A 23,355-nucleotide genomic window follows, 5' to 3' on the forward strand; every position below is an offset into this window, starting at 1 on the left:
ACGGCGAGGAGTCATCAATTAAGGAGGCATCTTTCTCCGGAACGTGTACCTTTCTGATGTTGTGGTCGTTCCCATGGTTCAATGTTCTTTCCTTCTGTGTATATGTTCGTTTCCGAGGAAGGAAAGAACAATAAGACAGCAGCCTGTGATCTTGAATACATCAAAGCCACGACGAAACAAAAATAAGTCAGACAACTTTAAAATATGTCTCCAGCAAAGAAGAAGCCCGGCAAGAAACAGCCATCCTCCGATACTCCCGATAGCGATGACTCCAGTCTACCCGTCTTCTTCCACATGCCGCAAGAGAAGTGGCCATGGCACCAATTCTGTCAATGGTATCCCTCCGTCTTCACCGTCTCGAAACAAGAGATTTCCGCCCTTTGCGGCCGCGAAGTTGACCCCGCCGACCCGTACGGAAGCATCACCGTCACCTGCGCGGAACAGTTCATGATGTACTGCAAGGCAGCCTACTTCGGCGACACGCAGCGACAGGCGCGTATCATGCAGGAGAAGGACCCCAAGGAGCAGAAGAAGCTCGGCAAAGGCACCGTGGGCTTCAACGACACGAGGTGGGATGAGGTCAAGAGCAAGGTCGTGGAAGTGGGCAGCATTGCCAAGTTTGGGCAGAATCCGCACCTCAAGGCGATTTTGATGTCCACAGGGGAGAGATTATTGGTCGAGGCATCGAGGACTGACCGCATATGGGGCATCGGGTTCAAGGCGGATGAGGCTATGGTGAACCAGGCGAATTGGGGCGAGAATCGCTTGGGCAAAGCGCTAATGGAGGCGAGGAGGATCCTGAGAGAAGAAGAAGCTCAAGAGAGAATGGGTATGAAATCAAAGACCGAGGAAGATGTGGAAGAAGAAGAAAAGACTGGGGGTATTGCTCACGCCCAATACCTGCCCTGACAATATTGGCAAAGTCTACACACAACTATCTCTGGTTCCAAGCAAACAGCTCTATACTTGAGCTCCGTTCGACTCCGCAAATCCGCTGTCAATCTTGGCTAGCATTCTCCTTGCATACACCCTCTTCGCCCACTTATAGGCCTCGACACCAGCCATAAAGATGAAAACATCGACAAACACAATCGCCCACTCCCAGCTGATTCCATGATGCATAAACACCACATGATCCAACACGGGTATGTACAGCGTCGGAAACACAACAAAAAAGACAACTGTCACAGACAAAAAGAGAAACTTGTTACCCCACAGATGCTGGCCCCAAGCCTTGAAACCCGCTGGCATGTAGAAGAGAGACCGGCGTGAATCAATAAGCTCCCATGCGAAGAGGAGGAAGATCCAGGTCATGGTCGTATAACTCGTGGCACGAGCGCGGAATACGGGCTCGCAGGCTGTAGAGTAGGCGTTGTTGCACTCGATACCGAGGTTGCCGCCGTTGAAGCCGAATACAACCAGGGTGAAGGCTCCGAGAACGCAGCCTGCCATGATGAGTCCATAGACCACCATGTCGAGGATGAATTCGTGCGTGAAGACGCCGTATTTGAGCTGGGATATCATCGTCAGTATTCAGTTTACTACTTCCACCAACACATCAGAGTAGGATGCTCACATTTTGTGGCGGTCGTTTAAGAATGTCTGGCACCGCCTTCTCAAATCCAAGTCCAGTCTCACAGAAAGCACCCGTACCAAGTAACATCCACAGGATCTCCACAGGCGACAACAGAAAGACCGACGTATCAGTCTCGTCCTTGAACGCCAACCCCGTAAGCAGCGCAATCACAAATCCAATGTTTGCCGCCAGGACGTGGAGGATAAACTTTTGGATATTGTCAAAGATCCGGCGGCCTTCTTCGATGGCGTTCAGAATGGACGCAAAGTTATCATCCGTCAAGACGATGTCGGAAGACTCCTTCGCCACGTCCGATCCGGAGCCCATGGCGATGCCGATATCGGCCCGCTTCAGACTCGGGCTGTCGTTGACTCCATCGCCAGTCATGGCTACGTACCGACCGCGGCGGTGAAGCGCTTCAATCATTCTAACTTTGGTACTCGGTGCGCATCGCGCCACCACTAGAGGCAACTGCGGCAGGTCATCGATCTGGGCGTCAGTCAGGGCGTCAAAATCGTGTGCGGGCATGACCATCGCCTCGGCAACGTCGGCAGCGAGGACCCGGAGCTTTTCGGGCGGTGGCAGGATGCCAACCTCTGTGGCGATGGCTCGGGCGGTCTGGGGGTGGTCGCCGGTGAGCATGTGGACGACGATGCCAGCTCCTTGGCACATCTCAACACTAGGCCGGGACTCGGGACGGGGAGGATCGTAGATACCGATGAGGCCGCGGAAGGTGAGATCAGTCTCGAAGTTGTTGCGATTTGGGGCTTTGCCGTCTGCAAATTGGGCTTCCGAAAGGTCACTGCTAAGAGTTCGATGTGCGAGCGCGAGAACACGTAGACCTTGGCCGGCCAGCACCTCCATGTTGGATATGATGTCTTCTCTATAGCGGTCGGTCAGAGTACGGGTATCGTCACCGTACGCGATAGTGTTGCAAGAGCTTAAGACGCGCTCGACAGCGCCCTGTAGGGTCATATTAGTCTATTATAGATATACGCTGATTGATGTGTGCAGCTTAGGCTCACCTTTGTGAAGATATGCATCTCTTCCGAGGCCACATCCTTGAAGATGACAGACATCTTTTTGACATCCGAGTCAAAGGGAAACTCTGCAATTTCTTTCCAAGAAGCTTCTGAGCCTTGGCACAGCTGCAATCTGTTCCAGCCAAACCGGGACGCAAACACCTCAATAGCAATCTCAGTGGGTGCTCCGCTAGCTGTCCACTCCCCAGAGCTGGTGGGATCGTCTACGGCCTGCTTCAACGTTGCCAGATTTGCAAGCGACGCGACATTCAAGAACCATTGCAGAGCAGGCTTCGTCGCAGGCTCGTGGTGCGTATCAATTGGCTCGGCCCGTAGATCGTGCTCTTTCTCGGAGACGGAGCCGATGTCCTCTGGTTGGCCAGCCGCAAACTGGACTTCACCGGCAAAAGGATTGTATACGTCGTTCGTGGTGTGGACAGAGTACGTGCCGCAGCCCGGAAGCCATGCCTTTCGGACTACCATACGTCCTTGGGTAATCGTACCGGTCTTGTCGGAGCAGATATCTGAGATGTACGGTGGTTAGAGATTAAACGATGACGAGGCAAGATAGTCTCCACCGAGATCAATAGGAGTTGGATTACTTACTGCTAACTCCTCCAAGCGCTTCCAGACTGGACAGATTCCGAACAATGACGTGTCTCTCAAGCATCTTCTTGGTGCCAGCAGCCATGGTGACAGTCAGGACCAGTAACAAAGAAACAGGAATCGTCCCAATCGCGGTAGTGACTGCGTAGATAATCACATCCTTGCGAGAATCAAACTTGTTGACGCCAAGAACAACGATGGCACAGATAATAGCAAACAGAAACAGCCACAGAAATAACTGAGAGAGCTTCCTTTGCAATGGCGTGCCGATGGTAAGTCCCAGGAACTCACCGATCCACGATTTGGTAGCCGTGTATCCAGCGGCAAAGTACGCAAAGATCGAAGCGTTCCCATCCTCGTTGCGCTTCACCCGGGACTTATCTCCCGAGCCGCCGTTCAATGCACCAGCAATGAGACCAATCTCGGTACACATGCCAGTAGCAAACACGACGCCGCGCCCGCGACCCTTCGTGATGACCGTGGAGCTGTACACCACATTAAGTCGATCCCCAGGGCCCATATCTTCGTCAAACACCGAGTTGGGCATCTTGGAGACAGGTGCGGACTCTCCCGTAAGTAACGCTTCGTCCGCCTCCAGGTTGACTGCCTCAATGAGTCTGATATCCGCCGGCACCGAGTCACCCGTGTTCAAGTCGATGATGTCTCCAGGTACTACGTCGGCCGTCTGTATCTCGATCGTCTTGCCGTCCCGTACAACCTTACATGTCGGCTTGCCGAGGTTCTTTAGCGAGTTGATTGTCTTCTCGGCTTGGAGGGTCTGGAAGAAGCCGATGAAGATGTTCAGGACGATGATGCCGCCTAGAATGCCGCCTTCGATCCAGGCTTGGATGCCGAAACTTGCGCCGAGTGCTAGTAGGAGGACCTGTTTCAAGTTTCGATGGTTATCTCGTGCCGTTTTTCATTTCCACGAGCCAGACAAGCGAGATTCTGCCTATTTTAGACTCGAGAGACAACTTACCAGAGTCATGGCGTTGAAAATCTGCTCGAGAAAGATTTTCAAAGGCTGAACGCCCTTTTGTTGACGAAGCTCATTGCGCCCCAATTCGGCCAACCGACGGATGGCATCGTCGGGGTCTAACCCTTGGATTGCGTCGACATGGAGTTCTTCGAGAACCTGAGCAGCCTCCAAAGAGTGAGGTGGTCGAGAGAGAGGCTTGTTGGATTGTCCTGAGGCATGCTCCTGGAAGGAGTCTGCCGTCTTTTCGGTTGCTTTCATAGCTCAAGATCTGCTCAAGTTGCAAGTCTGCAATCAACTTTAAAGTCTGATGGGAAGGGAGCAATGCAACTCCGACTTTGGCTGTACGCCGTGATATTTGTAAAGCGGTATCTTTTCGACATCTTGGCCTCGACGCAAAATTCCTCGCTCTACTGGGAACTACGAAAGTCCAAATGCATCATAACGTTCACTCTGCTGGTCCCGAAAAGGCAACCAAGACACAACGGCAACGACGTAGAGAGTTGAGGGCCCATTCTCTGCTTTTCTCATTCGTTGGTAGACTTTACTGGTGCTACCCAGCTGATGGAACCTGCGAGATGAGTCCGAATGTCCGGTTGCCATTACGAGGGCTGTACGTAACAAAATCCCAAGTCATTGGCTGGTTTCTAGACAGTATGAGAGAGTATAGAGTCAGTTGACTCGATTGTAGAAGGTTTGGCGAAAGACAAGCTGTCTTGACTGGGGCTAGAAAGATTACAAAGATGTTGCTGAAGTAGTCCGGGAGAAAGCCATTTTGCGTTCCATCATAGTGGACGGGAGCGACCCGGCAAGTGCATGTACGGCATGTAATTGACTTGCCTAATCGGGCAATCAACGTTTGAGCGCGGCTGACTCATGTGGGGAGCCTTCCCGCGCACGCAATGAGAATAAAGGTCTTGGGAGTCGATGATCTCCGGGTTGTGGGACATGAACGTGAGGCCTTCTTTTGTGAGGCCCGTGGAGGCGGGGAGACGCTAGGCGAAAAGAAGCAGCCAAGACGCAACCCAAGGCTTGTTTCCGCTTGATTCATGTTTGCTCCGAGATACTGAAGTCAGCAACACTATCCAGATCAAAGATCGTTAGCCTAAGCGACGGAAACATCGTAACTTGCAGGCTTGCTACAGCACATCCCATAACATCGACTGAGAGTTTCCAGATTCTACCACGAATGATCGAACTAGCATGCCAATGATCAACTCTGCTTAGGAATCCAGTATACGTCCCGGTTTTCGTATTCCGCATCATCCCTGACCAGAACTTTATAGGTGTGTATTACCAATCTCAAGGAGAAACACCATCAAACCCAGCGAAGACCCCCTTCACTTCAGCAACTTGAAGACGGTGATGGATCACACACCCCCATCAACCGCCTCATGAGCGGCGTAAACCTCCCCTCCCCATCCATAAGCTGCGCCGCAGGACTCACAAAGTCATCAGCGCAGTGTGCCATACACCCAAACCACCCATACTCGTCGATCCACTCCTTCTCGTCCATCCACCCGCTCAGCTCCTCCGTAAACGCCTCCACCTCGACCGGGTCCCGACTGATAGACGCAATCTCCGACACGTTGAGCGGCAGCCCGTACCGCTCGTACATGGACGTCAGGTACCTCTTTGCATGCTCGACATCGCCGCTGTAATAGTGCACCCCAAGGAAATCTGGCCTCATTTTCTTCTTCTTCTTCTTTTTCTCGTCCTCGTAGACAATCGTCATAAACTCCGCAAGCCACGCCTCGCCCCCGGGATCGCTAGCACACGCCGGCCCGACAAGCTTCTTGCCCCTCTTCTCCCGCAACTCGGGCACGACTTTGTCCAGCCACCAGGCCGCGGCGTCCGCCGGCGAGATGCCCTGCCGCTCCGGTTCGTTGAGGTAGTGGACCATCTCAGCGTCGGAGTCGCGGATCCAGTCCCACTCTTCCGTGTCCAGCTGCGCGCGCGTGCGGATCATGGGCCGGAAGGGGAGCCGGCCCTTGAGTTCGGGCGGGTACCATGCGTTCCAGTTGTGGACGGATTTGAACGGGGTGACTGTAAGCGGCGCTCTTGCTTCTACTGCTGCTGCTATGGGCTTATTGGCAGAGTCTGATGGTGATGTGGTTGTGAAGAGTTGATCGATTGCGTCTGGGCGGTCGCGGGTGTTGGTGTAGTCCCATAGGAGGCAGCGTTTTGAGAATTTGGGAGTTGCCATTTTGGGCAATTATTTATGCTGAATAGACTGACTACTGATCTAGGTATTGTGTTCTCTTGAGAAGTGATTGATTCCTGAAAGAAGAATCTCGTGGAAATGACGACTAGTACTTGGCAATTTGTTGTTGATAGTTGGCAGTCATCACCCGGAAGTGCAGTGCCGCTGCCTTACGTCACGGCCTCCCAAAACAAGTTCGCGGCCACCGGCTCCGATTTGGCAGAGACTCCGCCACGGCAACTTCGTCCACCTTACGCGTCCCCAAGAGGCTACTGACACCGGTGACATGGCTCATCAGTTATCTCCAATGTGTTGGTCCATTGACATGATGACAAGAATTCTTCGGTAGCCTGGACGAGCACAGAAAATACCGCACAAGTTTTGAACAAAACGCTTTTCTCTTCCTTGATATATTTTGACAAATGGTGTAAATCCCCACACGGAACCGGGCGCCCTCTACTTCCTGTTGCGCTGCGGTCTCGCGTTCTTCTCCATGCGCTTCTGCTTCTCCCATCTCGCCTTCCTGATGTCCTCGACACCCTTGATCTCCTTGCGACTGCCCGCACCGTCCTTGTACTGGCCGATGCGCTTCTCCTTGGCCTCGGCGATCCTCTTCTTTCGCACCTCGTAGTCGTCCCGGAACTTGTCGGCCTGCTTCGGCGCCTTCTCCTGCTTGTGCTTGTACTGCCGACCGGACGGCAGGTCCGGCAGGTTGCCCTTCTCCATGCCGCCCACCTGGATGCGCCCCAGCCGGTTGGCCTTGCGCCAGCGGTCGAACCGCCCGCTCTGGAAGCTGGCCGCGATCTTGACGCCGCTCTCGCCGCGCACGAACTTGGATCCCTTGGAGCCGTCCTCGTCGTTGGCCCGCGCCACGTACTTGTTCTGCTTCTTGTCCCAGCGCATGCCCGCCGCCCGCGTCGGCTCGCCGAAGCCCTTGGCCGTCTCGTCGTTTGTGAGGTCCATTTGCACGTCGCGCGCCGCCTGCACGAAACTCGACGTCTGCGCGCCCGATGTGACACCGTACCCACGCTCCTCGGCTGCGTTGATCGTTCTCGGGGTGTAGGACATGAAAACGTCCGAGTCGCGCCAGGAATCCGGCTTCTTCTTCTTCTCCTTCTCGCCTGTGTTGGTGATTGTAACCTCGAGACCGTCGTTGTCGTCGGAATCGTCAGAGTTGTAGGCTTCTGCGGCGCCGTCGTCCACTTCCCCATCGAGTCCGTCATTTGAGTCGTCCTCGGCACCGTTCAGACCATCCATGTCGTCGTCTGAGTCTAGCTCCTCCTTCTTGTTGCCGCGGTGTGGTGTGATACGTTTCCTTAGCTGCTTCATGACTTCGACCGCCTCACTGCTCGACCCCTTGCCTCCCTTTCCAATCTCGAAAATGGTCTCAGCAGGCCTGAAGCCACTGATCTTGGCCATCATGTCGTTGCGGGCTTGTTCCACAGCGCTGGCGTCTTTACCAAACAGAGGATGAAGTTCGTGCCATCCCTTTGTACCCACAAGCTCTCTGGCTCGTTTTGCGCTCTGGCTTGAAGCGGAATGCCTAGTCTTCAGGTACAGCTTCTCAGCTTTTGTCGAAACTCTACGCAGCGCCTCCAGGTCGCCCTCCTCTTTCAGAACCTTGTCCATCCACTCCATGTTGATCTCGATTCTGTCTCTCTTCAAACCACCCACAACGACGTCTTCGGCGTACGATGGGTTTTCGGTCTCGTGGCCTGCAACCAGCCTGCGGCCGAGGAACAGCTGGAGATCCAGCAGATAAGGTGTGTCCAGTTCGCGCACGATACTGTATGCCCAACCTCTTTGACCGGCACGGGCCGTACGTCCGACACGATGGACAAAGACCTTGGGTTGCGGAGGGAAATCGTAGTTGATGACGTTTGCGAGAACGGGGATATCGATACCTCTGGCGGCGACATCCGTCACCACCAAAATGTTTGCTCTGCCGTTTCGGAAGTTCTCGGTGTTGATGCGACGCGCTTCCTGGTCCAGTGAACCGTAGACGTGAGAGACTGCGTAACCGGCCTTTGTGAGAAGCTGCGCCAGATATTCAACGTGATGCTTTGTTGCTGCGAAAATAATAGTTGAGTGTTCCGTGGGTTTGCCGGTGCCGCCACCCTCACGCTTTCGCTTCTTTGATGGTACAACATCCAGGGGAACACCGTCTGGTGTGCCTTGTGGCATCTTGATGAGGTCGTTGAGAATATGCAACAGGGAAGCCTCCTTTTCGGCTCCCTTGACGGAGAAGAAGGCACTCTCGAGATCAGGGGAAACCTTGGTCTCGGCGTCCAATCTCACCAGGCTCGGGTCTTGCAGACCGGCCCGCGCAAACTCAACTAAGGATGCTGGCAGTGTGGCGGAGAACAGTAGACTCTGTCTCGACAACGGTAGGGCGTGGAGAATCTCGGTAAGCTGGGCAGCGAAACCCATTTCGAAAAGACGATCGGCCTCGTCGAAGACGACGTACTTGATGGACGACAGGTCCAGACCCATTTCGACCTTGAGATGGAGGAAACGACCGGGGGTGGCGATGACGATATCCGGATTCGACGACATCATGCTGAACTGGTCCTCCATGCTGTCACCACCAACGAGTAGGATGCACTTCAGGTCGGTCCCCTTGCTGAACTCCTTGACGACCTTGAGCGTCTGGAGCGCAAGTTCACGAGAGGGTGACATGATGAGCGCGCGCGTGCCGACCTTGGCGCTGTGGGCGCGCAGGCGCTCGATCATGGGAATCACGAAAGCCGCAGTCTTTCCGGAACCGGTTCTCGCCATGCCCACGACATCCTTGCGGTCCAAGATCAGAGGGATCGTCTTTCGCTGAATCGGCGTGGGGACGGAGAATCCCTTCTTCGTAATCGCGCGCAGGAGACCGGCATTCAGACCTGCGTGCCACAAAGATTAGCATCTCCAGCGAAAGGACCAAGGTCGTGTAGGAGGGGTTCGGCAACTTACCCATGGCCTGGAAACCACCACCTCTCTTTACCGACTTTCCCTTGATGTTGGACGACTTGCGGAACGAAGCAGCCTGCTTCAGCGCAATGAAAGCTTCGTCGCCATCCTCATCCTCCTGCCCCTCTTCGTGGCCGTTCAGGATCCCGTCCATGTCAAAGTCAATGTCTCCCACATCCTGACCCGCGTCGCTGCCATTGTCGAACAAGTGATCGGCGATGTCGACCTCTCCGTCGGAGGGAGTGGGAGATGCGGCGCGACGAGGCATCTTGGAGCTCTTTGTGGGTTTTCTGGCGAGGCCCCGGATTTTGCGGTCGTAGGTTTGGGCCCGTCGAAAAAGTTGATTTTCCCAAGGCGCGGGTTTTGCGAAACGGCAGAGTATCCAAGAGCTGGGCGGCGTCTTTTCGAAAATTTGGGCTTGGGCGGGACGAGAAATTTCTTATCGGATGGTCTTATCTTAGCGTCGTGGGGCAAGCGTTCGTCGGCAAGGGTCTTTAGCGGGTCCAAGTGGCTGTCACTGAGCCTCGTCTCGTGCTCACCAACCGCACGCGACTATCAACCTTCAACTACCTTACATCTACAGTTCTCCTTGCCAGTCTGCCGAGGTACAGTTGTCAATTTCGAATCTTTCTCAACAGACACTCGGTCATCATCATGGCGAGCGAAGACGTCAAAGAAGAGAAGGCTGCACTCGACGCGCTCGAGATCGAGGCAAAGGAGTTCGACAAGGTAATGCGACCGCCAGACAAACCACGGTGCACACCTTCCAAAGCCAAACGCTAACAGTCTTCCCCTTCTCCCGTTTTATAGGATGCAGAAATCGACAGAATCCTAAAAGCCTTTAGGCTAGACGCCTACGCCGTCCTCGACCTACAACCAGGCGTCCCCGAATCCGACATCAAAATCTGCTACCGCAAAAAGTCCCTCCTCATCCATCCAGACAAGACCAAGAACCCGCTCGCGCCCGACGCCTTTGACCGCCTGAAAAAGGCGCAAACAGAGCTCATGGACGAGAAGCACCGCGAGCGCCTCGACGAGGCCATTGCCGACGCCCGCATGCTCCTCATCCGCGAGAACAAGTGGACCGTCGACAGCCCCGAGCTCAAGACGGACGACTTTGCGAAAAAGTGGCGCAACAAGGCGCGCGAGGTGCTCATCGATAACGAGCACCGCCGGCGGCGGCAGATGAAGGCGCAAATGCAGGAGGAGGGCCGCGAGCAGAAGAAGGAGGAGGAGGAGATTGAGCAGCGGAAGCGAAAGAGGCAGCACGACCAGGACTGGGAGGCGACGCGGGACCAGCGCATCAGCAGCTGGCGGGATTTCCAAAAGGGAAAGTCGGGCGACGGGAAGAAGAAGAAGAAGATGAAGCCTATTGGTTGAAGTCTGGCATCACCACGAAAGGGGAAGGGGTTTGGGCCCTACTATGGGTTTGCATTGGTTTCTTATTACAGGCGGAAAGGGGGCTGGTGTTTTAAGGGGATCGTTCTTCACTACAGTTCGACAGGTCTCGACTACGGATTTTCGGGCACAAAGCATGTGTACAGCATGGTTTTATCAGCAAATCAGTGAGTTCGTTGTTTATTGACCACCGCGGTTATGTCCCTAACCATTTCAGAATTGCAATGCTCGTGTCTCCTTCCCCCAAACGTTCCCCTTATCCCCTCTCGGGGGTCATTTTCGTCTACTAGGTAAGCACCTTTCCCTCCCGTTCGTTGTATCGTGGCTATGATTTGCTTCATGATTTCAAAAACATGTACTTTTGACACCTCTGCTTGAAAGCTTCGTGATATGTTAAAATCCCAGGAGTTGTCCGCCCTGCTCCTTCGAGATTCCGGTACCCAACCTCCGGATTCCCCCTCATGCCTTGTTCTTCTTCTTGTACTGAATGAACCGTCCCAGGTTCAACACAGCCTCCTCAGTACGCGTGCGCAGCTCAGGAAGAGTCCTCTTATCAATCGTCTTGACCAAGGCCTTGACCTTGGGCTGAACCGTCTCGAGGTGCTGAATAAAGTTGTCCTTCCAGAACACCTCCTTGTCGCACGGCATGTCCTCGTCTCCGTAAATGTCAAACAACTGGTTCAGGGCCTCGACGGCGTCGGCCGCCGGGGTCTCTGGCAGGGCAGTCACCACCGTGATCAGGAACACGCCAATCTCCCTGTTGAGCGCAAGGGGCGCCGGGTCCCGCGCCAGCTGGCCCAGGACGCCGATGCACTTTACGCCGAGACCCTGGAAGGGGTCTTCGGGCTCCTCGTCCTTTGCCTTGTCTCCGTTGGCCGCCGTCGTCTCGGCCGCCTGTTTTGAGGGCAGGTTCTTGGTCGCGTGGTACAGCGCCATGAACTTTGTGTGCTCGTCGCCGCCGAGGGGTAGGCGGCGGGGCAGGCTGCGGGACACAGCCCACGCGAGGCTGGTGACCTTTGTGGCGAGCTCGACGTCGGCGGTGTTGGCGGCCAGGATCGGGGCGATGACTTGGCCCCAGACGGCCTTGCCGGACGGGGCCCAGGCCTTGAGGATACCGGCGTTGTGGTCGTCGGAGAAGTCAAAGACGGAGATGGACCAGGCGATGTTGCTGAGGGCGGCCAGGGCGTGGGCTTGTACCCGGACGTCGTCGCCCTCTGCTTGTGATGATGACGGGGTCGCGAGGGTGATGAGCTGCGGGATGGCCTGTTGTACAAGCTCGCGCAGAGTGGGCAGGTCGTCCATGGTCGCCTCCTCGTCAACGTCGTCGTCGGCGCCGGTGACGAGGTCCATGTCGGCCTGCATCTCGTCTTCGTCCATGGAGTCGTCGTCATTCTCGTCGTCCTCACCCTCGCCAATGTCTTCATCGCCGGAGCCGTTGTCCTCCTTGACGTCCTCGTCCATGGCGGTGTCGTCGTCTTCGATTCCGTTCCATTCCTCCTTCTTGGCCTTCTTGCTGTCGCCTCCCTGGAGGGACTGCTGCAGCGTGGTTCCAACGTCGGCCAGGATCTCCAGGGCAAGCTGAAGAACCTCGGTCGGGTTGGACCATTGGCTCCTGGGTGGCAAATCAGTTTCCGGCGCGGTGTTCTTGAGTGCCGATGACAGAGTCGGGATGAGTGAGGCGTCAGATAGGTCCTTGGGGCCCGGCGTGCTGTCGAACCAATGCAAGGTGGTGAAGATGTTGTGCAGAATACCGCAAGCCAGAACGCCCTTTGCGCCAGCGACCTCTTGCAGCTTAGTCAAGGCCGTGAGCGGCTTGGGGCTCTCGTCGGCGACGACATCCTGCGCCAGACGCTGGTTGTCTTCGGAAAGAGTCAGGAGGGCAGAGAGAGCGTCGAGGCAGATGCTTGACGGTGTGTCGGGGTGAGCGATGACGGTGAAGAGCAAGTGCTTGATACCCTCGATGCCCACAATGGCTTCGAGGACCTCATCCTGGGCCTCGGCGAGAGCGGACAAAAGGCCAATGACGGACTCGGTGATGGTCCAGGTGACCTTTGTCTCGCCCTTGCTCAGAGATGAGCCCTTGGCAAGGTTTTGGAGAACCTGGGTTTGTCATGTTAGCGCACGGTAGATACTAACACTCACTCACATGCACGGGTTCTTGTTAGTGAGTTTGAAATGAGTGACAACTTGACTTACAGTCTGAGAAGCAAAACCAATGGCGCTCAGCACATCTTGACGGTACAGGTGAATGCAAAAGTCGGCCTCCTCCTCCTCGGCGAGAACCCTCAAAATGTCCCAACCGGCGGCGCGGCTGTCGAGGCTGGCGTCGGTGAGGGTCTCGTTCAGGACGATGTGGACAATCTGCTCACGCAACAGCAGCTTCCGGCACTTTTCGTTGGAGACGAGGTTGGAGACGGCCTCGGCGGCGGCGGTGCGCGACTTGGGGTCGGCGCTCTGCAGGTCCTTGATGACGGGCAGGATGGACTTTTCCCTGAGGGCGGCGAGTTCGGGGTCGGATGGGGGCTTGACGGTTTTGGCGATGGGGTCCTTGCGATGGCTTGGGCCGCCTCTGTTTCGTCTTGACTTTCCCATTTTGTATGAGTATGATTGGGTATATGTGTGAGATCTTATGTAGTGTGTCGTGGATGTGAAGAGAGTGAGGATGAGATACTGTGAGTTTTGGAGATGGCTTCTTATTCGGGGTTTGGACCAATATTCGTGACCGACCCTATCAAAAAAGTTCCCAATACCTACTTCACTTCCCGAAAAAATAGACTGACGAACAGAAAAAAATTCAAAAAAAGGTGTTGCTATGGGCAGCCACAGTGTGGCTCGTGTTCCCGCCCGGCATCCCGTACCACCGATCTCCATTCGCCAATCACCAGTCGTCTCACCAATTGGTCCAATCCATCGACCAGATCTATCAGTACGTACTCATTTTTCCTCACGTTGACTGTGGAACACAACGTGGAATAACGGCCCATGGGATAAAGAGTACAGCAGGGATGGCATATTTAGTGTGCTATACATAGGCAGACGCGGGCAGATACATGGCTCGGATGCCCGATCAAGGGAGAGAGTCCAGGCTTGTTTTCCGGGCCGGAAAGTTCAAGCTTCAGTGTTCAAGGGACGGGATACCTGGGCTGACGGGAGCCTGTAAGGTACCTTTCCCCGCCTACCGCGTAGGGGCGCCACGCTAAGGTCAGGAACAGTACATTGCGTTCCCCAACCTTGTGAGACATCGGGAGAGACAGGCTCAATTGACGTTGAACACCTCTTAGCTGTCAAGTTAGGCATTTGGCAGTCGCGTTTGATGGAACTCAACCCAGGTACGTAGCATACGTACTGCCGCAAGTACGTACTTAGAATGATGGATGACATTGCTGTCACCGTGTCACACGCCCATTCCTTGCTTGGGACACCACCAGACGGACGCCGAGCCGGACACTTTAAACACCTTTTTTTCAACGGTCCCCTTAACGGACCTCACTTAATGCCACTTTTTGCTTTTTTATCTTTGTGTCTCTCCCTCGATCCCTTTTCGTGCAGCTGTCATTATCGGCACTATGTACGTACAGATACGAATACTCCGTAGTCTGTACAGTCTTCGGATCCCCGCTGGCTCTCGCTCGGTCTCTCTCGCACACACGCACGTACGACCGTGACCACCACCTCTCAAATCCTCGAGTCCACGTCAACCTTGACCTATCACGGTTCACTAGCATACCATCCAAAGCAAAAAGCAAGAGCAAGAGCAAAAGCTTCGAGATCGTCCGTCCACCCCCACCACGCGCATCTTCCTCCGGGCCACGTCCGGACCAGCTCCACAGATCCACCACCCAGTACCCACCAAAGCTCGCGTCTGTGACATTGCACCACGCTGCACAGCCCAGCTGGAGCAGACAACCCTGGGATCTCAAATCTCTCGTCAAGGTCTGGCCCATCTAGGTGATCAATTGCCGGCAACGTTCCAACAGGGGAGGAAAACGAAGGGGAACCGCATGGGAAAAGGGGACCACTTGTTGTTTCCCACACTTGCGCCGACTTTCTTACCTTTCGTGTACGGAGTACGAACGACTACCTTGCGCATCGCATCTCACGGCATCTCTCGTCCCATCCCGGCCAGTCCCATCTGATCCCGTCCCGCTGGCCCGCTTCAGCAACTGCGTCTGTTTCAACTGCTGTGCTGTCCTGTACGCTCGCTGCTGCTCAGCTTTAGCCTCGACCTTACTCGCCCTCCTCCTACTCCTGCGTCAGTTATCCTTCAACTTTGCATCTGGAGCTTTCCAACGGATAACGCAGCCCAGCCAGCTTCTCTACCACCTCGACGGGAAGATGTGAGACGCCCAACCCTCGGATCACCGCTCCCCCTTCCCTTGCAACTTTCAGTCCTTTTTTCGGTGAACGTGTACCATCCACGCACGCTTCGTCTTACCTTCGCTTCCACCTCTCCCTTGCCCTTCTTACTTTCTCTCTTCCCCTCTTCTTCCTTTAAACTGTCCTCAGGCCCATCGCTGCTGCACCTCTCCGTCCCTCCCAGATAGAGAAGCATGCCGGATCCATGGCGCCAATTACGCTCCTTCGTTTTCCTCAGCGATGAAGAGATGGGGAAGAAGGACGACGACCATCACCGCCCTGGCGGCAGCGCCATCAAGAACCCCATGCTGCTTCGAAACAGGAACCCCCAATGGCAGCCCGCCGCCAAGATGCCCTCCCGCCGCCTCTTCCGACGCATCGCCTACCTCCTCGTCATTGCCGCCGGCCTCTGGTACCTCTTGAGCGACCTCTCCCTCGGTTTCGGCCAACGGCCCCCGAACTACATCTACCCGTACCCCGAAGACGCTTCTCCGTCCCGCGATCCCTCCTCACGAAAGCCCGGCCGGCTAGCTCAAGGTCAACCCATCCCGCCAGCCACGGAACACGACTACAATGGCCCCGTCAAGTTCCACCGGCTCGCCAACTCGCTGCACGCCATTGCTGCTACCAAGGGCAGCCAGCCCATCAACCAAAATGTCCTCTTCGCCGCCTCCAACTTGCGCAGCATATCGAGCTTGCTACCGTTCGCATGTAAGATGGGCACTGAGCTGAGAAGCTACGTACACTTTGCCGTCATGAGCAGGAGCGACATCAACCTCGACGAGCTGAAGAAGATCAACGGCGTGGACGATACCTGCTACATCATCTGGCACGATGCCCGAGCCGACTTCTCCCCCCTCTCGACCGACGCTCGACTCGAACAATCCGCGGTCCGCGCGCTGCGACACATAAGCACATACATGCATCCTCAAGCTATCCTCATTGACGGTTCCGACGACGAATACGTCCCCTTCACGAAAGGAATGCGCGACGAGACGGGCAGGCTCAAGACCCCGCTGATTGAGCTTCCCGCTGGTGCCTGGACACATCTTTCATGGTTGTCGAAGCTTGACAGCGCTTCCCTAGCTGCGTGGAACCAGGTCAGCGTCGACATCCTGATCCAGGCCCCGGCGAGCGGGTCAGGCAGCCTGTTGCGGCTGCTCAAGTCTCTCAATGACGCCGATTTCACTGCCTTCTCGATCCCTCACCTCACCATTGAGCTACCGCAAGACATTGAACCTGCGACGGCCAAGTTCCTCGAGACGTTCCGCTGGCCGCCGCCACACGTGCATAACCCCGGGCGCGTGCAGATGCTCTCCCTAAGGCATAGAATCCCGAGACAGCGCATGACGGAGGAGGAGAGCTCCATACGATTCCTTGAGTCTTTCTGGCCAACAACGCCAAAGTACTCTCATATTCTAGTTCTTTCGCCACAGGCGGAGCTTGCGCCTGGTTTCTTCCATTGTAGGCATACTCCATGTCACAAAAACTAGAACATCTGACTAACGATTACCAGACCTGAAGTATACGGTGTTGGAGTACCGCTACTCTCGCCTGACCACCCTCCAGAAATGGGACCAACGTTTGCTCGGCATCAGCATGACCACGCCTTCCATGTACCTGAACGGCAAGAAGGACTTCATCGAGCCGACGGCAGAAGGCGCAAGCGATCTCGAACCCGGAACTTCCTACCTGTGGCAAGCTCCCAACAGCAACGCCGTTCTCTTCTTCGGTGACAGGTGGATCGAGCTACACGGCCTCGTATCGCAAGTCGACGCGCTACAACACGCGCGGGGTGCCGAGTCATCGCCGGCGCTGATTGCCGAAAAGCAGGTCAGCAAGATGTACCCCTCCTGGCTGGAACATATGCTGCGCCTGTCCCGGCTCAGGGGCTACTTCACGCTGTACCCCAGCGCGGAGACGGCAGCCACTATCGCGACAGTGCACCAGGAGCTCTACCAGGCTCCCGAGGAATACGAGAAGGAAGGTGGGGAGGGTAAGAGGACGGCGAGTCTCTCGGAATCGAGGTTTGGCTCCGGGTCTCTGGTCCAGACGATGGACACGCTGCCGAATAATGGTAGTCTCAAGCCCGCCAATGATCTTCCACTGCTCGGCTGGGAGGGCGAGGGAACGAACCTCAGGCACATCTATCAAATGGCGATAGAGTACATGTTCACATGGCGCGAGCAAGTCGGTGGCTGCAGCAAAGAAGAGTCTCAGCGGGACCACGTGGATGGGTCCGCGAGGGATCTATTTTGCACACCAGATGGTAAACTCAAGGCTTAATGGAGAATGAAGTGAGTGCGGAGCAAATCCCAAGGAGGGACAGCCTGCCGGTCAAGATGATTAAGAGAATCTTGTGCCAAGTGTATACTATATAGACCCTTTTTATATACCCACGGGATGGATGGAACATCAGCATGGACTGACACGGCGCGACGAAGACAAAGGCACAAAAAGGTGGAATACAAATAAGCGAAATGAGATTTTTTTGTTTGCAGCATATTCACTTCAAGACTGGTCCTGCGACGAAGGCTGCTGCTGCTGCTTCTGCGTTAGTTGATGAGTTATTCTGTCCCTCTTGAGAGTTTGCTGAAATCTTTGTAATGACGAGTAAGACGACGCATGTTCCCACAATGCTGAGAGCTACCACGGCGAGCACCTAGGGAATTTGAGTCAGCATGAAAACAGCCTCATAATTTGGCATGAGAAAGAGGCGGGGAGATAATGAGAACTTACGAGCTGCGTCCTCCATCCGGTTTGCACGATGGCCGCTTTGCGACTGTACTTGTTGACGGTTTCTTACATGCATCCACATCAGCCACTCTGCGCTTCTGGGGGGGGGGGCTTGCACCGTAGGGGAGGAAAGACTCACTTATGTAGTTACCGATCCCGAGACACAGACACGCGACGGCCAGGATCCAAAAGATGATGCCGAGGGGTTTGGCCATGCGCAGCTCGAGCTGGCTGGGTTCGGACTTCAGGTGGAAGGAGAGGACGATGGCGACGGCGACGATGGACATGTAGACTGAGAGGCGGAGGTAGCTAAGGAATGCTGTGATGTTGTGAGTGAGTGAGTGATGAGCGATGAGTGATGGGTGATGAGATTGAGGGGTGTGATAAGGCATCTTGACATACTCCTCTCATTCGCGCAGTGGTCGCGCGCATCACTTGTTTCGTTTTGGAAGAGGAGGGGGCCGAAGATGGGCCAGGCGAGGAATGTTGATTTTCCTGCGTGGCCTGAGCCGCTTGTTGTGACATTGTATGTTAGCTTTCAAAGAATCAATTCACAAGTGAGATCAACCTGAGCAGAGATTGAGAGGTGAGTAGGAGAGAGTGAGTGAGTATCGTACTTACCCAAGGTCGCCGACGTCAATTGGTCTCAAAAGCTCTGAGGGCCGGAGGGGCGCGCAGCAGTGGAAGGTTAGGTCTTCGTCGTCCATGTCAGGTCGCGAAGCCATGATTAAGGAAGATGACACTTGAATGAGCTCAGATTGGATTGATTAAGTCGAAAACGAATTGAAGGTCCTGCGCGTGAATGTGAAAGTGAATGAAGCTGTGAGTTTGAGGATTTGAGTGACGGGAACTTGGAAGTCTGGACACGGCAGCTTTGGAAATGGCAACCGGATTTGATCACAAGCGCCATGTGTGGTGTCATTTGAGCACTATGTAATTTCTCACGAACTAAGGGGCCTTGCCAAGGATTTGGGGCCGGCGCGGACACTGTACGGCAACGGCGATCGGCGATCGGGCTCCACCTCGGCTCGCCCGACTTACACTCTAGCCGACCTCGCCGTCAGGACCTCGATTGAATCGCCCTGGCATTCATATCTAAGTAAACGTGATATTGTTGATACCCGCGATCGAATATCTTGAAATCGCTTCCAGATTCTTCCCTTTGGACTGCGAAAAAAATAGTAACCACAAAGCGTGACAATACAGAAGCCAAGTCGAAGTTTCCTTGGTCATCAAGCACCTATTAAGCCAAGAAACCCGGTTTCTCCTTCAAATCAGACTTCTCGAACTTTGCTCGCTTGCTGTCCTGAATACTCAGGGTCTTCAAACCCTCTTTCTCGGCGTTCTTCTCTACTTTCGGCATAAGGCCTTGGACGGGTCATCCGCCAATGCACAGTACGAGATCCAGACCTGGACCGCCGCCAGCGCCGTGGCCAGGATTCCGAAGACAGCCGCTATAATCAGGGCGGCAAGAGCACAATTTTACATGTGTCGAGGCGATTTCCTCCGTTCTGCGTACCGCTCCCATCTAGTAGTCGGCGTCGGGTGGTCGACCTCGCTCAGCAGACGGACCAGCTGTGGGGCCCAGTGCGGGTGCTGCGTGTATAAGCCGCGAAGGTCATCGGGAAGTTCTTGACCAGCTGGAGACCCTAGAGAATGGCGGGAAGGCTTCAGGAGATCGGGATCGAGATCTTGCCGCTGGACCCATTTCTTCAGTATTCGTCGGGATCGCCCGTCACCGAAGGGAGGGAATAGAAGATCGAGGGTTCTGAGTGTATCCTCGAGAAGCTTCGGGGGTAGACAGCCACTATGGCATTACTTGGTAAGTTTTTATTCTTACGATAAGGCTCTCAAGGCTAGGTCTTACATGGATATGGCTTCAGGTAAAGAATGGTTTAACTCTTCCTGGTCGGCCTTCAAAATATCCAGGCTACGTTCGAGAAACTCTCGATGATGGTACACCAACAGGGTTTTGAATCCTTCTCCCTGAATCAAAGACAAGTGATCCGAGAGATTGTCAGTTGCATCGATCTCAATTCTGGCGTTCTTAGACAGGATATGGGCACTGAGATTCCTAATATTGACAGACTGTTCGGGTATCCCTCCAGCAGACCGATGTGGGTAGACACGCTTAAAGAAGGCCACTAGTGTCTCATTATCTGTCCATTTATATATGTTATAGCCTCCGAGTGCGGTGCCTTCAGTGTGACACGCAGTCATGAACATCAGCCTTACAGCGTGTTCCAGAACTGCGCCGGTACCTCCACAGTCGGTTGCTGATCGAATCGAGTCTTTCGATGCTGAAGGATTCAATTTGAGCTGCACGATTGCCTTCTGTATGTCAGCTTTGCTGTGACTGAGCCTGTTCGTCGAAACTCTCTCCGCATAATACTCTGAAAGCCGAACACTTTGCAAACGTTGCGATGAAGCGGCTTCTCCGTTGCTGTTCTCCCAAATGAAGTCCGCAATGGTATGATCAGTAGGTAAGACTGAAGAGGCACACATCGCAAAATATCTGAGGAGCCGATTTCTAAACGATAGAGTGGGGTTAACTTTCGACAGAATTGACAAAAACCCGGAGACTTCAGGTGCTATTTCATTGTGGAATGACTGCTAAGGCTTTGGTGGTAAGAAACCCCAGGTAAGGCGACTGGCTGATCAGGCGGTCTTGAGATGAACACGCCATTGGGCTGTGTTGGTTACACGAGCCTGGTTGGGCGTTCTCGCGTTCTTGAGATGACCACGTTGGCGGACTTCATTGGCAAGAAGCCGGCACACCCACTGCTTCCTTTACCGTTAGTCCTGCATCGAAGGAGCACATGCAGCAGGAAAAGTCGCCTCATCATGGATTATGAGGTCAAGTCCGCCTCACTAAATTGGGGGAATAAAGCGACACGCAGACCCTAGCAGGTTCGAGTTATGTTTGTTTTCGCAATCTCATACTTACTCAGGCTCCCATGTCGTACGCTCAACACTCGTGAGCACATAGCCACTCGACCGAGATGAGCGCTCTAACGAATTCTTCGTCAACCTATCTCGAATCCGCCGGTGCTCGATACCCCCTTCTTGACTATTTGAGAGTCAAATGGCGCGTTCCAAAGATCGCTTGGGGCATTAAATCACTCAAGACATATTGGGCGTTGTTAGAATCTCCTATGAGAATCCATAACCACAGCAACCGCATCTTGGTACTGATCGCGATCGCAATGACTACCTGGACCGTTTTCGAGCTTGCCTCGACTATCAATGGCACCAAAATGCAGGGTCTTAGTTATTTTGACCGCGGTCGGCTACTAGTTGCAGTCGCATTTGCTGCTTGTTGGATTGTGTTTAGCCTTGTCTTGGCTATGTACGACTGCAACAAGCAGGGATTACACGTTGTCCACCCCGTCTTGGACGACTTTCCAATATCAATCGCCGTTAATGAGTCGAAGTATAATGCGGGACTTTCAGCGGAAGCGCCCAATAAGAGGTCGGATTCTCCTGCAGCTGTTGACGTCGACAGAAGCAACATTGGGCCAGCTACCACAGAGAGTCTGCACATGCCAGCCACCTCTCATAAAGAGATGCAAAACGAGCCAGCAGATTCTGCAAAGTCCGAAGGAAACACCGAACAAATTCACAATTCAGTGCAGCTCGGTGTCGGCATATATTGTACACAGAGCCGGCCTCAAGATATTCAGGAGCAACAGATGAGCCACGATAATAAGCAACAACCATGTACGCCCAAAGACGTCGATACTCGTGAGAGCCCCTACGTGTACCACAATCAAGGTTTCTTTGAAGTCCTTCTTTGCCGTCGTGGGTACGGGTTGTCTACCACCGACACTGTCTGGGCCAACCCCAACGTCCCTTTTACGATCGAAGATCAACTGGTTTTGCACAATTTGGATTCAGGGTTGATGCGCTTCAAAAGTGCCTTTTACTCTTATTCAAGACATCAATTCCCCCTCATTAGCCTAAGCTTGGTATCTGTTAAGCCGAGTATAGGTCTTTTTGGCACACACCTACACTCAAAATCTACCCCCGACACACGCATTTGCATTTCCGGTCTCAGGAATGTGAATGAAATCCAAGCATTCGACACACTTATGTCCAGATCTGGCAATAGGCATCTCTATAGCCCCTTGAAACTCTGCTATCAGAACAGCCAGATCATCCGCTCAGCTGGCCCGGCTTCGCACAACATCAAGTCTTCGAGCATTCAGACCATGTGTGGCAGTCTAGTGACATTCGACGAGATAGATAGGTCTCAAAGAAAGTCTACTATAGGCGGTATCATTGAGGTCGATGGACAACCCTTCGCACTTACGACAAGCCATCGTGTCGATAAGGAGATCACGACTGAGGATGAGGATGACCCGTCCCTCGCAGACCTCATCACGGCATTCGACAGCGAAACTCTCGGAGGTCAAGAGTCACTGCAACCCACATCTTCTCCGTATATGAGGTCGCTGTCTGTCGCACCTTCGCTCCATGAAGATGGCGAAGTACTCGATGCCTCAATCACTGAGAAACTGCAGCCAGCTCCCTTGGAAGGCTTGAGCTATGGATGTGCGCTAACACCAGATCTGGAAGAAACCTGGGATGATTGGGCCCTTCTATCCGTTAGACCAGAACACTGTCTACCAAATATAGTGCCATATCCTAGTTTCTCATCATCGAAGGAAGAGGGCAGGAACCGACAAATTAGCAGATTTCTTGACTTTGACTCGATGAGCTTCGACAACAGCCTACCCTGGCCTGTTTTGATCATCTCAGGCGTCAGTGGCACGATGTCTGGTTTGCTGTCCTCGAGTCCGTCTTACATGCTGGCGGAAACGAGCCGGCCCCAAGAACTATGGAATATAAGGCTTGTTCAAGGCGGTACGCAACATGTTCAATCTTGATAAACTTGATTATCTTACACGAGCTTTTCTGACAAATTCAGATCTTCAAGCAGGTGATTCCGGATCTTGGGTTGTTCGAGAGAGTGACTGCAGCCTCCTTGGCATGATCGTAGCACGCTCGAACTGCGCGGCTTACATGGTCTCATTCGGTCAGTTGAGAAAAGCGATTGAGAAAAAGAGAAGTCTATCGGCAGGTGCTATTAGATTACCGATGGCATCAACGAACGACACTATTAGGTCACTGATGTCGCCAGCGAAAACGAAAGACCCTTTTTCGATAGGCGGCATTATGTTTCGTGTCAACCGCTTCCCAGTGACCGTCGAACCTGGAATCTTACCAAAACTTCGACTGTCATATACCGCACCAACAATATCAGATCAGAGGACTACTACTTATGAACGACCTCCAGAGAATTCAAGGGCCCGAGATGTCGCAGGCGTATCTCAAAACAGCGAATTGGATGTCATACTCGATAATAGCCAACGAATCGAAACCCAGCTGTCTCAAGTTTCGCTCCGAAAAGAGCGTGTTGAGCTACAGAATGGAGACAACAAACTTCAAGTGGAATCCCGAAGCGACTGTGACGACAACTGTCCATGTGGAAAGCCTAGGCGGTGTTTAGTGTCTTTCCTTTTTA

General features: G+C 54.0%; 8 protein-coding genes across 8 annotated transcripts; 4 read left to right on the plus strand and 4 right to left on the minus strand.

Moving 5' to 3' along the window:
* Nucleotides 1-204: 204 nt before the first annotated feature.
* CLUP02_15389 (uncharacterized protein) lies at nucleotides 205-909 on the plus strand (the record flags this gene model as incomplete). The annotated part of the gene is made up of 1 exon (XM_049294313.1): nucleotides 205-909. The coding sequence occupies one exon, from the start codon at nucleotides 205-207 to the stop codon at nucleotides 907-909; it is 705 nt and encodes a 234-aa protein (XP_049151459.1).
* A 51-nt stretch (nucleotides 910-960) lies between these two features.
* CLUP02_15390 (potassium/sodium efflux P-type ATPase) lies at nucleotides 961-6,386 on the minus strand (the record flags this gene model as incomplete). Its single annotated transcript, XM_049294314.1, has 11 exons — nucleotides 961-1,512; nucleotides 1,577-2,539; nucleotides 2,602-3,122; nucleotides 3,205-4,087; nucleotides 4,184-4,443; nucleotides 4,518-4,590; nucleotides 4,664-4,751; nucleotides 4,798-5,049; nucleotides 5,080-5,246; nucleotides 5,324-5,458; nucleotides 5,559-6,386. 11 exons carry the CDS (start codon nucleotides 6,384-6,386, stop codon nucleotides 961-963), a joined length of 4,722 nt encoding a protein of 1,573 aa, XP_049151460.1.
* Nucleotides 6,387-6,839: 453 nt separating this feature from the next.
* CLUP02_15391 (DEAD/DEAH box helicase) lies at nucleotides 6,840-9,606 on the minus strand (the record flags this gene model as incomplete). The annotated part of the gene is made up of 2 exons (XM_049294315.1): nucleotides 6,840-9,271; nucleotides 9,342-9,606. 2 exons carry the CDS (start codon nucleotides 9,604-9,606, stop codon nucleotides 6,840-6,842), a joined length of 2,697 nt encoding a protein of 898 aa, XP_049151461.1.
* Nucleotides 9,607-9,992: 386 nt separating this feature from the next.
* CLUP02_15392 (DnaJ domain-containing protein) lies at nucleotides 9,993-11,026 on the plus strand (the record flags this gene model as incomplete). The annotated part of the gene is made up of 4 exons (XM_049294316.1): nucleotides 9,993-10,067; nucleotides 10,149-10,713; nucleotides 10,843-10,903; nucleotides 10,954-11,026. The coding sequence occupies 4 exons, from the start codon at nucleotides 9,993-9,995 to the stop codon at nucleotides 11,024-11,026; spliced, it is 774 nt and encodes a 257-aa protein (XP_049151462.1).
* A 169-nt stretch (nucleotides 11,027-11,195) lies between these two features.
* On the minus strand, nucleotides 11,196-13,328 carry CLUP02_15393 (uncharacterized protein; the record flags this gene model as incomplete). The annotated part of the gene is made up of 2 exons (XM_049294317.1): nucleotides 11,196-12,836; nucleotides 12,933-13,328. The coding sequence occupies 2 exons, from the start codon at nucleotides 13,326-13,328 to the stop codon at nucleotides 11,196-11,198; spliced, it is 2,037 nt and encodes a 678-aa protein (XP_049151463.1).
* Nucleotides 13,329-15,286: 1,958 nt separating this feature from the next.
* Nucleotides 15,287-17,378, plus strand: CLUP02_15394 (uncharacterized protein; the record flags this gene model as incomplete). The annotated part of the gene is made up of 2 exons (XM_049294318.1): nucleotides 15,287-16,556; nucleotides 16,609-17,378. The coding sequence occupies 2 exons, from the start codon at nucleotides 15,287-15,289 to the stop codon at nucleotides 17,376-17,378; spliced, it is 2,040 nt and encodes a 679-aa protein (XP_049151464.1).
* A 220-nt stretch (nucleotides 17,379-17,598) lies between these two features.
* CLUP02_15395 (uncharacterized protein) lies at nucleotides 17,599-20,333 on the minus strand (the record flags this gene model as incomplete). The annotated part of the gene is made up of 8 exons (XM_049294319.1): nucleotides 17,599-17,754; nucleotides 17,832-17,893; nucleotides 17,968-18,147; nucleotides 18,231-18,340; nucleotides 18,450-18,570; nucleotides 19,239-19,282; nucleotides 19,348-19,635; nucleotides 19,696-20,333. 8 exons carry the CDS (start codon nucleotides 20,331-20,333, stop codon nucleotides 17,599-17,601), a joined length of 1,599 nt encoding a protein of 532 aa, XP_049151465.1.
* A 168-nt stretch (nucleotides 20,334-20,501) lies between these two features.
* Nucleotides 20,502-23,340, plus strand: CLUP02_15396 (uncharacterized protein; the record flags this gene model as incomplete). Its single annotated transcript, XM_049294320.1, has 5 exons — nucleotides 20,502-20,689; nucleotides 20,818-22,694; nucleotides 22,759-22,866; nucleotides 22,972-23,030; nucleotides 23,095-23,340. The coding sequence occupies 5 exons, from the start codon at nucleotides 20,502-20,504 to the stop codon at nucleotides 23,338-23,340; spliced, it is 2,478 nt and encodes an 825-aa protein (XP_049151466.1).
* Nucleotides 23,341-23,355: the final 15 nt, after the last annotated feature.

Source organism: Colletotrichum lupini, chromosome 8 (assembly GCF_023278565.1).
Source record: "Colletotrichum lupini chromosome 8, complete sequence".
Taxonomy (NCBI): domain Eukaryota; kingdom Fungi; phylum Ascomycota; class Sordariomycetes; order Glomerellales; family Glomerellaceae; genus Colletotrichum; species Colletotrichum lupini.